Below are 13,961 nucleotides of genomic sequence, written 5' to 3' on the forward strand. Positions count from 1 at the left end.
AAATAAGGAAGATAGGTTCAAGCTGGAGGGGAATTGAGCATTGAAGATAGATAAAGTCAAGGAAAATAAAAAAACAACAATATACTTTGATTTTTGTCTCATGTTCCTTGCCATACTTTTTCTCATCATCCTTGTCTTTCCTGAGAATTTATTATATAGGTTTTCATTGATTTAAATAGTAGATAGATAAATGTTTGTTGAACATAGTCCCTGGATAATATAGTAAATACAATCCTTCTTCATCTTCTGTCAAAACATTGCATATGACCATGGGCATGCACACAAAGATGAGTGCATACATACTTGGCCCCTCTTAACAGTGCCAGTGCATAGTAGATACTCAATGCTAGCTGACTGACTGAATAAAACATACCCACACACATATACACACACACAACAAAGTTGTCATCATTTTTTCAGCTTCCTGTAATTAATAAAGTATGTTTTAAAAATACATCTTCCTAGAAAATAGTGATTTTAAAAGAGTTACTTCAAATAAACTAGCCTAATTTGACATAATTTACATTAAAAATTATTTTAAATAGCAAAAATTCCCCTACTATATAACATCTTTATCAAATGAATCATTTCAGCCACTCAGATTCATCATTTAAGAAGCAATTGAAAGATTCACAATGATTTTTGCAGATCAGATTAATGTTTTATTGGGCCATTGGGCCAAATCCAGGACGACAGGTCTGACCTTTCAAAGAGAAGTTGTTTAATATGAAGGAAGCAAGGATATTTTAGAATTGGCAGTCCAGGATAATTACAAAGTGGCACTGAATCCATTGATACATTATCAAAAAGAAAAAGAAAATATGTGTATTCTTTAAAGTGGAAATGTCTTTAGACCTTCATAATTATGCTTTTAAAAAATACCTGGCAATCTGATTTTATCTATCCAACATAAAGTGTGATTCACTTTGGGTGGTAATCTCCTACACAAGTTCCTGAAGTTAGTGGGAGTTTTACGCAGGGAGTCGAGCTGAGGCAGAAGAACCTGGCCCTCCAAGATCAGTGGGAGTGAATTATGTGACTAAGAGTGAGTTTTTTTAAAAAGTGGTCATTTTCCATAAAAGTTACTGTTCTTCTTCAAAACTCAACAATACCAATGGACTTTCCATAGGAAATGCCCCTCTATGTTTTAGGTGTTTTTCCCATTATCTGAAAAAGCATTCCTCCTAAGCATTTTCAGATATTGATTCTTAAGATGTGGTGTGCAATGCATACTGTAGATTGCTATTTGTGGATGCAGGAAACTTTGAAAAGGATAGGTAAAAATAGGTCAGATACTCTAATATATTTTACAGGCGGAGGCAGTAAGAATTTGAATAAAACTATCCAGTCATATTTGATCTCTGATCGAATACGGGGAAAGGTAGGTGTTTTCCCAGTTCTAAATCTGGCATCAGTAGTAAATGAACTTTCAGTGTGGACTTTAATGTGAGCAGCTTGCAGACCAGGCTTTTTCACTCTCCCACATAATCTATTCAATCATAGCACATATTCCTCATAATTATCTATGCCCCAAATCATGTTCTAAATAAACACTCAACTAAAATTTTCTGCCGGTTCCCATATCTGAATCTAAGTTGTTTGTTTTATTTTTCAAAGTAATTGTTCTTTATTTTCCAGAATTATTTCTTTAAAAATAAAAAATTGACCATTTAAATTCCTGTGTTATAACAGTCACGCTGATATATGATGTATTTAGTAGCAGAGTTTCTAACATAATCTTCCACTGACTAGACTAAAAGTTTCATGTCTGTGGATTTATTTCCCCAAACTTTTAAAGATATTTCTCTATCAAAGTGTTTGAAATATGTTTTCAGGATGTGAAAAAAAAATCACCAAAAATTATATTAAAGTATTTGTGTTAATATATTTAAAACATTAATAACTCAACAAGTACTTTCTTCACAACAGCCTCCCTTGGGATAGAGTGCCAGAATATTCTCACCCAGTCTGCTGGCACTGAAGAACTTAACTCAGAAAGTTTATGTGTGACAGCACAGTCACACTGTGTTAGGCACAAAATTATAGGAAGGGACAATTGATGTTCCACTCTATCAGAAAAAAAAAGTAATTGTATTGAAAAAAATAATTACATATGGATAGGTGAAGAAATTATATAATAATGCAAGCCCCCCCAATAAAAACAAGATAATTTTTTACAACTGAGTAAAAAAGTTTGTGGATTATTTTGAGTAAATGAATGTTGGTTTGGGAGCTTGATTTGTCCAACTTCGCTATTGTCTTCATTGAGGCAGTTCACCAAATAATTTTTCAATTCTCTATCTCCTTTTTCCCAGTAAAGATAGAATTTAAATTACAGACTTGGGAAAGACATTTATTGATATATCACTTAATATTCATTATATATATATATATATACATATATATACATATATATAATTAAATATTTGTTTGATTCATACTAGAAGTATTTACTTAAATTTTAATCATATAGTCTAGCAAAAATCCTTTCTCCAAATTGAAAAGATGGTTTTCTCCTTGCTATAAGGCAGCAAACATTTATTGTTTCCTCTGTGCTAACCTCATGCTCACCAAGTAGAGCTTAAACTAAAAACAAATATCCCACCCTTGAAATGGAAATTTTTGTTGTTGCTGTTGTTGCTGTTTTAATTTCTCCTTGACTTAGACAGTCTATGATTCATATCTGGGAATACAGTAAAACTAAGATAGAATATAATATAATAAACTGTTTTAAAATTGTTCCAAGAATATAAACATACCTGAAAGCTCATGTGAAGTCAGTTTAGTGTCTAGATAGATAATGTCAAAACTGATTTGCTTCTATGGAATCAAAAGAGGTTAGAGAAAGAAAATATTTATTAAAGAAACAAATCATTCTCCTTTCAGATTATTTCCTACATTACATGATGCATTAATAAGAGAGGAAAAGTAATTTTTTGCCAGTAGGTGGTGCTTTTGTACAAAACATCACTCATAAACTCTCATTTCTGTCTAATTTCATATCGCTATACATTTTTGGCACTTATTGTATCTCTCACAAAGCTAACCTCCTCTATAATATACTTTCTCCGAAATTTATATGCACATACACACATTCACCACAAAGTTTTAAAAATAGCACTTAAAACCTTTTTTTTTTAACTGGGAAATGAAATAGGAGCTTATGCCTGCAGATTTGGGGTCCCTTTGTTTGAGTTGGGTGGGTCTTCATGGACAAGTCATTTTGTTTGCTCTTCCTTGATTTAAAGGGAAAAAAAATTTCTGAAATTTCCTAGCAAGGAAAGTTGTGTTGTTGTACAGAACATAGATCAGTGTTCTCTGCCATGGTATGTGCCTGAAGTATAGACCAAGCAGCCCCGATTTTGCCTTTGCAATGCTCACACCTTCTGCATGCAACTTGATATTTGGGTGATCCTGGCCAATTACAGTTTGTCTATCAATCTCCTTTGAAAGGTTGGTTTAATTTGTATTTCCTAAGACCTGTAGTTTCAACATTTCTTCCATATTTTCAACAAAGTGCAAGCTCTTGAGGAATATAAGGAGGAATAAATGTTCAAAGCACAACTGAATCACCACCAGCTTTTCTTTGTAATGTTTTCTCCTACACGGTCTCACATATCTGACTATATATGCTTTAGAGAGTAATAGGAGAGATGTAAGTTGAGCATTTTCTTTATTCTTAAAATTTCTCCTTCCTGACAATGCTTGACTCACATTAATAAAAGTAATATAGCTGGGGGAAATGAACTGCATAGTTAAGTCGGAATAAAGAATTTCCACTTATTTATATGTATTGTCAATGGTAAAAATCTTACATTCATTTATAACTACCTGTAAAACATCAATAGAAATTTTCACCTTTCAGCTCCTAGCCTCCTTTCCTCTCTCAGCTCTTTACCCCTGCACAAAAGAGAAAGATGTTTACGTATGGAGAGCTTTGTGGGCCTGATTCATCTGAAGCTTAAAATCCCTTCCCTTTCCATTAAAAGGATATAATTTTCTTATTCATATGCTTATTTAGTAAAGATGTAAGGCCTCCATCTTTTTTTTAGGTGCATACATAATAAAAATCGTGTCAAAACACAATCTTACTGGTTAGGGAGGTCTGATTCAGGAACTAGATACTATGACCTCAAGTCCCACAATTTCACTTTTCAGTTACTAGCTTCCTTTCCTCTCTTAGTTTTTTACCCCTACACAAAAGAGAAAGATATTTACTGTGTGGAGAGCTTAGTGGGCCTTCTTCATCCAAAGCTTTAAAATCTCTTTCCTTTCCATTAAAAGGATATAACTTTCTTATTCATATACTTATCTATTAAAACTATGGTGTAGTGGATAGAGCACTACTGGCCCTGGAGTCAGGAGGACCTGATCTCAAATCTGGCCTCAGACACTTAATAATTACCTAGCTGTGTGACCCTTGGGCAAGTCACTTAATCCCATTGCCTTGCAAAAACAACCCCCCTCCAAAAAAAGATATAAAACCTCCATCACAAGTTTTTAGGTGCATACATATAAAAAAATAGTGCCAAAATACAGTCTTACTGGTTAGGGAGGTCTGATTCAAGAACCAGATAATATGGCCTCAAGTCCTACAATTTCACATTTCGATTCCTAGCCCTCTTTCCTCTCTTAGCTCTTAACCCATAAATAAAAGAGAAAGATGTTTACTGTATGAAGAGCTGTGTGGACCTTATTCACCCGAAGTTTAAAATCTCTTCACTTTCCATTAAAAGGATATAATTTTCTTATTCATATGCTGCTTTAGTAAAGCTGTAAAAAACTCTTTTTTAGGTGCATACATATCAAAAATGTCAAAATACAGCTTTACTGGTTAGGGAGGTCCGATTCAAGAATTAGATTCTATGGCCTCAAGTCCTACAAATCTCTTGGACCACCATTCTGGGCACCTCTTTGAAAGCTCCCAGAGACAAATGATGCCTAAGGCGGAACCTGCTCAATAAATGGTCGACTTGATAGAGGATTTAAAAAAAACAATAGCATCACCTTGCATTGCTGAATAAGTGATGCTGCAGTTTTCCACTCCTTCCAAATATTTTTCTTTAGGTCCTTTTTACCCGCTTGAGCCCTCCGTCCCCAAGAGTCGGTCTGAGTCTTTTAATAGCTGATGTTTGATGTGGATGAGAGTGATTGTGCGTGGCTGGGGGCTCCAGGCCTCCTCAATCTGTAACTGGGTTTCCTTTCCTCCTACAGAGCTTGCACTAGCACTCACTTATCTCAGAGTACAAATCTCTCCCTGCCTTCTACTCAAAGCCTCAACATCAAGTCAGAACCTGTTTCTCCTCCTAGAGACCGTACCACCACCCCCTCGAGATACCCCCAGCACACGCGCCACGAGGCGGGGAGATCTCCTGTTGACAGCTTGAGCAGCTGTAGCAGCTCGTACGACGGCAGCGACCGGGAGGACCACCGGAACGAATTCCACTCCCCCATTGGACTCACCAGACCTTCGCCGGACGAAAGGGAAAGCCCCTCAGTCAAGCGCATGCGGCTCTCTGAAGGATGGGCGACATGATCCAATGATGACCTACTAGTTTTTTTTTTCTTGCAGTGTGTGTGTGCTATACCTTAACGGGGGATGGGGGGGTCGATATGCATTATATGTGCCGTGTGTGGAGAAAAAAAAAGTCAGGTACTCTGTTTTGTAAAAGTACTTTTAAATTGCCTCAGTGATCCAGTATCAAGGTAACCAGAAATGCTGAGATAGGCTTAGCACTTGCGTTGTACAACAGAACACTTGTACAAAATAGATTTTAAGGCTAACTTCTTTTCACTGTTGTGCTCCTTTGCAAAATGTATGTTACAATAGATAGTGTCATGTTGCAGGTTCAACGTTATTTACATGTAAATAGACAAAAGGAAACATTTGCCAGAAGTGGCAGATCTTTACTGAGAGAGAAAGCAGCTGTTATGCAACATATAGAAAATGTATAGATGTTTTGACAGACCCAGCAATGGGTGGCCACTGGTAAATGGTAGAAACAGAGGAGGTCACCCAACATAGCAATGATGCTCACAAACATTCAGGCCTATCCTGGGAGTATGGCGCTCAGTTAAAAGGATCAAAGACGTTTAAAAGAGGACCATACTTAGAAAAAAAAATGTGGAGTTTGAGGGCGAACCTATTTAATTTTTAAAAATCCTGGGTCTGCATCACTTATTAAATAAAAATATAAAAATATGTACATTACATTTTGCTTATTTTCATATAAAAAGTAAGACAGAGTTTGCAAAGCATTTGTGGCTTTTTGTAGTTTACTTAAGCCAAAATGTGTTTTTTTTTCTTGATAGCTTCGCTAATATTTTAAACAGTCCTGAAAAAAGCAAAAGGGACTTTTTGTATAGAAAGCACTACCCTAAGCCATGAAGAACTCCATGCTTTGCTAACCAAGATAACTGTTTTCTCTTTGTAGAAGTTTTGTTTTTGAAATGTGTATTTCTAATTATATAAAATATTAAGAATCTTTTAAAAAATCTGTGAAATTAACATGCTTGTGTATAGCTTTCTAATATATAATAATTATGGTAATAGCAGAAGTTTTTTGTTATCTTAATAGTGGGAGGGGGGTATATTTGTGCAGTTGCACATTTAAGTAACTATTTTCTTTCAGTTTTCTTTTACTCTGCATACATTTTACAAAATCAAAATCAGTTGTCAAAAGGATAACCTGTGGGGTTAGATTTACCACATCTTAACAACCTAAATCATTTTTAAAACTACATTTGCAATCTATTGGGTGAACAGACATCCATTGTATATAATGATCAGTTCTTTCAGTTTGGAATTTTTTGGGTTTTTTTGCATTTTACCAAATGCAGGGCCCCTTTTCTGATCTTAGGTATACCCCCGTGCATCTTGGAATTCAATAAGTACGTATCACAATTTGGCCTTTATCTTAAATCATTTGATTGGTATTCTGCCCACTATAATTACATATATATATATATATATATATATATATATATATATATATATAATTTGGTTTTTAAAATCTCCCTGGAATGGGCTATGAGTGGTGGTACGTTACATCCTGAAGATATCAAAACAAAAAAATATGATTGATGTGGAGTAATCCAGTGAATAATTTATATACGCCCATATTTAGAGAAAATATGAAGAAACTTGATGCTACAGAACAACAAAAAAAGAAGCAGGTAACCAGTATTGTATTATTTTAACTTGTACTCAACAAACCTTGTTGGTATCATAAGGCTGTTGAGCGAGCTTAGTGTATCTGGCAACCCCAAAATGTCACTTCTGCATATGGCATGCATGTCATATTTTTTCCTTCAATAAAGAGAGTTAATAGCCATTACAAAAAGCAAACAAACAAACAAACAAAACCCCATTTAAGATACTCTATGTCCCTTTTTGTTCAAAGAAACAATGACTTATTGAACATATGTCTCTGGGGATTATTTTCTGGGTCATTCCCCTTTAAGAAGTTAGTGCCATAAAAAAATGCTTATATTTCTTCTCCAGGAGTAGTTTGTTTTTGAAAGAATGTAGGAACAGTTTCTTTCTCATGGTATGTGGAGATCCGGTTTTATCTCCCAATCAAATTCATTGACACTAGCAGCAAATAAATAAATGAAAATACAAAAGTGATGCAGTCAGCACAAACAAATTCAATTTAGTTAGGCCATGCTAAGACCCATTCCCCATCAACTTGCATAGTTTCTGTGTATTTCTCATCATCAGAGGCTGCCGCTGGGTGGCAGAAGCCAAGAATTTTACTCACTGGACTCTATTTTCCTAACTTTATCTGAAATTTCCAATTAGTTCTCTGGTTTGTGCCTGACTAGGATGCCAGTCTGCCTTGTGCTCATATTTTGTATACTCTAAGCAGAATACAATTCAACTAATTCACACATCCTATTTGATAAGATGACCATGGAACATGGAAAGAAAGATATTTATGCAGAGGAAAAGCAGAACTGGATCCCTGACCTATTAAATGCAAACACACATAGACACACACGATATTCAAAGCCACTCTCCTAACCTTAAGCATGATCCCCCATTCTTATAGTCTCTTACTGAGATTTTTAACTTGACGTGTATAAAATATGCAAATATGTCACAAATGTGCTTTGTCATTTCAAAACACTTTGGGTTTATCTGAATTGTTAGTAGAAACTTGTCAGCGGGTGGGGAGGGGGTCAGTCTATGAAAATACGAAGAATAGCCATATTATTAGTTTACCTTGCAATTTGCCTCAGCAACACAGGAAAAAAAGGAAAAGTGAGTTTCTAAGGGGGTGGTTGTTTAAAGTAAGCTAAAGAACCAGCAGAAGCCAGGGTGAAGATGAAGCCTTGGCTATTTATAGCAGTTCTGACAATGGTTTTTATAAGAACATTTAAAAGAATAGAATAACTTGAAAATGGATGCCAGTCACCTCTTGTTCCCACCACTGAATTCATCTGAAGTGGTGGCAAGATAGTGAAGGGATAATCTGAGAATTTTTAAAAGATGATTTAATGAGAAGAAGCACAACTTTGAATATGATGAGTCACTTTCTGTCAACAATAACTGTCTATCTTTTTTACCCTTGTACCTTTCTCTGTAATTTACCATTTATTGTATTTGCAAAGCTAATTTTGTTTTTTTTTCACAGAGATTCCTTTGTATGTAAGGAGTTTGGGGCAGAGCCCTGAGGGAGTATTACTTTACAGAACCCAAGCTGCAGAAATCTTATTTTTTAGGCAACACTCTTCATTGCAAGTTAAAATACCCCAAAGTGGCATTTTGTTCACTCACAAGGATTGTGTTTGCTAATCCTTATTTTGAGAGATTTCAGTAACATAATTAAACTGAATTATTGGTGACAATGATATGATATACATAAAGCTGCACAATCTGTATATTGTATGCATTGGTGCCTTTCATTAGGAGGCTGTTCATTTCAACATTTTTGAAAGTTCAGTTTTGTAGCAAAAAGACATATTTTTCCCAAAGGCAGAATCACTGTTTTATAATGATGAATATGAAAATAGCTGTCATCCTCAGATCATTTTCAGGTTAACTAAAGTGAGAATTTTTAAATAACAATGCCAATTCTTAGCAAGAATGTCGGCCCTCTTGTACCTGGACATGTTTGTTTTATCTTTGCTACCCAAGTCTTTAATTTAGGCATAGAGATTATTTTTTTTTTGCCCCTTTCTTCCTGAGTTTCTTTCAGAAAGTAAATGCTTTGTATTTCTTTTTTTTAAGCCACTTGAAACCTCAATAAAGGCTGTTGCCTAAACATGGAATACTTCATCTGTTCCTGTTTGTGCCATCTGCTGTGATGTCGTCACTTATATGGCGTTAATTTCCTGCCACTAGAGATCTTTTGAAGGACTGATGGGATATTGGTATATGTTAGAATGCTTCAGATTGTAGATGTAATAAGAGGCTTTTGTTAATATGTTTTAACCAAAGATGTGGAGCAATCCAAGCTTTTAGCCACATACCGTCTGCATCAAATTTGTCCATTTGGGTTATTTTTATAATCAGGTGTTACATTTTGCCTTCCCTGTGCATACCTCAAATTGATCCATACCTCACTTTGATTCAGAGAGGTCAACTAAATGACACATTTTTTTTTTTCACTCTAAATGCTAGTACCTGTGTTCTCTTAGAGTAGAACAGAAATGGGTCACTGTAGGCATAGTACTTGGATTGCTTCAGATGGTTTGCTGTATCCTTTTTTCTTCTATTTTTTTCTTTTTCTGGGGACTTGTTTCCATTAAATGACAGTAATTCAAAAGTAGCTTGTAAATGAGGGCATACAAGCATTTGCAACAAATATTAAAATAGAGGCTCACAGCGGCATAAGCTGGACTTTGTCGCCACTAGATGACAAGATGTTATAACTAAGTTAAACCACATCTGTGTATCTCAAGGGACTTAATTCAGCTGTCTGTAGTGAACAAAAGTGGGAAATTTTCAAAAGTTTCTCCTGCTGGAAATAAGGTATAATTTGTATTTTGCAGACAATTCAGTAAAGTTACTGGCTTTCTTAGTGATGCAGTGTCTGTGGTGCATTTCTTTAATTAGTGTTTTACTGTTTAAATTTGTTCCATTTTGCCACATTTTAAAAAGTAACTTCTTACCACAAGGACACCTCTTGCTTAGCCTTGAAAATTTTCATATACAGATAGTATACACAAAAATATATAAATATGTGTATATAAATGTATATATAAATATATCTATATTTTTAGACAAATATATGCCTGCATGGATTGTGAATTAGATCTCATATTCAGGGAGACTGTTCTATAAGTTTAGGGATTAAGGTCCTGTCATTGGTTAAATATTTCTATCACTTTAATTACAAGACAGGTCTTTAATAACCTGGTGTCTTCATATAAATTCTCTTCCTGAGTGGGAGGGCTATATTCAAGCTGATGGAAAATGGTGTTGGTTAAGTTTTTTTTGATTATTATTATGTGAAGTTCTAAAGGAAAATCACAAATTTTTATTTTTTGCATGACACAATTAGCAGTATTGGAAGCAGAATTTTAATATTATGTGAGCTATTTGATGGGGAAGTCTATATGGTTTCATTATTGTGAAAATAGTACATTAATTGTAACATTGCAATTATATTTTTCAAAAGAAATGCACCTAAGGAGGTCAACATGCAAAACTATAGAACAGAGGAAGGAAGGAAGGAAGGAAGGAAGGAAGGAAGGAAGGAAGGAAGGAAGGGAGGGAGGGAGGGAGGGAGGGAGGGAGAGAGGAAGGGAGGAAGGGAAGGAGGGGAGGAGGGAAGTTGGGAAAAAATGAGGGGAAAAGAAGAAAGGAAGGAGGAAATAAAAAGAATGGAGAAAGAATTGAAGGAAGAAGAAAAGGGAGTGAGCAAGGCAAGGAGGGAAAGAAAAAAGGGGAAAGAAAGGAGAAAGGGGAAAGGAGGAAAAAGAGAGAAAAGGAAGGGAGAGAGGAAGAGAAGGGAGGGAGAACAGAAGGAAGGAAGGAAAGGAGAGATTTGTCAAGTGACTATTATGTGTCAGGCACTCAAGTGCTTTGTAAATATTATCACATTGTTCCTCATTAGGACCCTAGGAAGTAGGTGTTATTATTTATCCTCATTTTACAAATAATAAGACAGACAGAGGTTGTCACATATCATATAGCAAGCGAGGCTAGAATAGAACTCAGATCTTCCTGACTTCAGACCTAGCACTCTACCTGGCTGCCTATAACAAAAATCATAAACCTCTGATTAACTGGCAGCATAAAAGAGTTGGATTACATGCTACCTAAGCTCTCTTACATCTCTAAATCTTTAAGAGCTAGTAAACCTAAATACAAAATGATTCCTATTCTGGAAAGTCACTGGGAGAAATATTGCCAATAACTCTGCCATAACCCCTACCATATTCAAGAAACTCCAATTGATATAGCTAAAACATTTTGAAAGGAGGCATTTAAAGAATTTTCATGAGCAGCAGCAGAAGAGAAGACATTAGGAAGAAAGGAGATAAGCCACAGTAACAGGAGAGCTTGGAGCCTGTTTAGGAAATCAAGTACAAAAGGAAAGATTGAGAAATAAAAGCCAGACAATGAGGTTAGAATCAATGTGCATGTTTGTGACTATCAGACTAAAGCTTTGCACTTTATCCTAGTAGGAATTGGGGAGCCTTTGAAGGTCTGGAGCAAAGGATCAGGATAATCAGAGCTGGCAGTAGTGTGTAAGATGAATTGTATCAGTAAACTAGGCAAAAGTAAATAAAAGAGTATAGGCCTTTGGGATGAAAAGAAAAGACTGGATATAAGCAATTGAATAATTATACAATCAATGAAACTTAACTGAATGGTTATGAGAAGTGATGTCTCATTATATAATTAGAAAGCGTGAGCAGAGGATATTGGGGTCTTGTGCCTAGATGACTTAGACTTCTGGTGCCAATAATGGAAATAGAGAAGTTTAAAAGAGGAGTAGGTTTCCTGGAGGCGATGATTTCAATTTGGAACAGGTTATTGTTGAGCTTGGAGTACCAATGGGATAGCTAGGTAGACTTATCCAGCAAGCAGTTGAAAATGTGGAACTGGAATTCAGGAGAAAGATCCAAAATTGGACTGGAAATAATATGCATATGCTTAATAGGAGGAGGACTGAAAGTGGAGAGCAAAGATGAGGAAAAAGAGAAGGGAAGATTAGGGGCATGGGGAACAGCAGAAAAGGAAAAAAAGCATTAAATTCACATAGTTAAATAGAGCCACGTGGAAAAATAACAGAAGAATCGGGATATGATTGTGTCAAAGAAGAAATGATTTTGAGAAAGAAAGGATACGCAATACTATCAAATTCCAACATGCCTGTGTTTATCCTTATATAACCCACTTGTGATTGGTATCAAAGGTTTGCTTACCCTAGATAGGTTTATTTTAACACACTCTCAGTCCCTCAGTATGAAACCACACAAATATCTTCAGACATCCAGAACTGGTTACCTGCTTGGACAATGCTGATTAGTTGTGTTGCAGTTATACATGAAGATTCATTGCCCTAGCCTTGGCCAAAGCAGGAAGAACCTGGATTAATAATGGTACACACAGCTTATGCCCTTCTTAAATGTTTAGGTTCTTTGAAATCCTGAATTTGATCAAGTTAAGAAACAGGAGTCAAACCCTTGGTTCCAGTGACAAAAAATCAATTAGACTACAATTATTTATTTTATCATTAATGACCTAGCTAAAACAAGACAAAATCCTTGGAAGGAGCCTTAAACCAAGCTCTACTTCCTTTCATACCAATCTAAACATCTGAATTTTGAGACAGACAAAAATTTGTCTTCCTCATTTGGTTCTCTTCATTTTCATGTTAAAAGTTAAGCTTTCATACTAGAAAGATGGGCCTCCTTTGTAAGTATTAGTTTTGCAAATAAGTTCCAAGCAAAATCCAGTTAAAATTAAAACTGCATTTGCTATAATTATAGTAATAAAAAAAACAACTTTTAATAGTGCGTACTATATACTTCTTTTCTGGTTAATCATTCTAATGCAATGACTGAGTAGTCCAATATGTCACAATGTCTTTCCCCCCAAAATAGGAAGACAGTTAAATCTTCAAGAACTGTGATTTCATTAGAGTGGATGCTCCCACCTCCATGCAGGCTCTTAAGCTCACAACTTCTCAATAACTTGGTAGATATCTGAGAGTTAGTATAATCAAAAAGCCCAGCACCCAGCTTTTCCTTAGCTGTAGTCTACCACTGATCTTATATATAAAAGTCTTTCCATCTCAGTAGAAAATGCCTGTGCAGAACCTTAGTAGAACCTGGAAAGGTTCTTAGTAGAATCTGTGTATTATATGGTAATGCATAGTCTAAAAGTCATGGTCTCCTACATAACAAATTTCAGTGTTTTTATGTCCTTGGTATAACAAGGAAATACAGCCTTTGAGTATTGCACACATGGGCAAGTTTAAGGTTAAAGATTTTAATATTAGCTCTGTCACTGACCTGCTCAGTTGCTTTGGGGTAGCATTAATTTCCCAGGTCTGAAAATATAGTCATCTCTATTATAGTTGTTGTTCAGATATTCAGTCATGTCCAGCTCTTTATGACTCTGTGAACCATCCTGTCCATGGGGTTTTTCTTGGCAAGGATATTGGAGTGATTTACCATTTCTTCTCTAGGTAATTAAACAAAGGTTAAGTGACTTGCCCAGGGTCACAAACCAAGTAAGTATTCTAAAGACAGATCTGAACTCAGGTCTTCTTGATTCCAGGTCCAGAGTTCTATCCATTGAGCCATCCAGCTGCCTCTTATAATCTATATTACCAAGAAAAAATTAATTTGTTTTACCTCTCCTCTACCAATTGTATTGTTTCTTGCTTTCCTTCTCATTCTCACTTATTGTCATACTTGGAGGAAATGAGTGAGAAACCTATTCCTGCTTGATCACAAAAATTTTTCCAACATTAAACACCAAACAAAAATCTTTT

At 35.5% G+C, this 13,961-nt stretch overlaps 1 protein-coding gene across 12 annotated transcripts in view; it reads left to right on the top strand.

The window, feature by feature from the left end:
• The window catches only part of MEF2C (myocyte enhancer factor 2C), a 211,989-nt gene extending 201,957 nt beyond the window's left edge, over positions 1-10,032 (top strand). For 10 of the 12 annotated variants that reach the window (XM_074207590.1, XM_074207592.1, XM_074207591.1 and 7 more), the window contains one exon: positions 5,215-10,032. In XM_074207590.1, the coding sequence (XP_074063691.1) occupies positions 5,215-5,536 (322 nt within the window). In that variant the 3' untranslated portion in view covers positions 5,537-10,032. The remainder of the gene's footprint in view (positions 1-5,214) is intronic. The other 2 variants (XM_074207600.1, XM_074207599.1) reach the window with 1 other exon arrangement.
• Positions 10,033-13,961: the final 3,929 nt, after the last annotated feature.

Source organism: Macrotis lagotis, chromosome X (genome assembly GCF_037893015.1).
Source record: "Macrotis lagotis isolate mMagLag1 chromosome X, bilby.v1.9.chrom.fasta, whole genome shotgun sequence".
NCBI classification, from domain to species: Eukaryota; Metazoa; Chordata; class Mammalia; order Peramelemorphia; family Peramelidae; genus Macrotis; species Macrotis lagotis.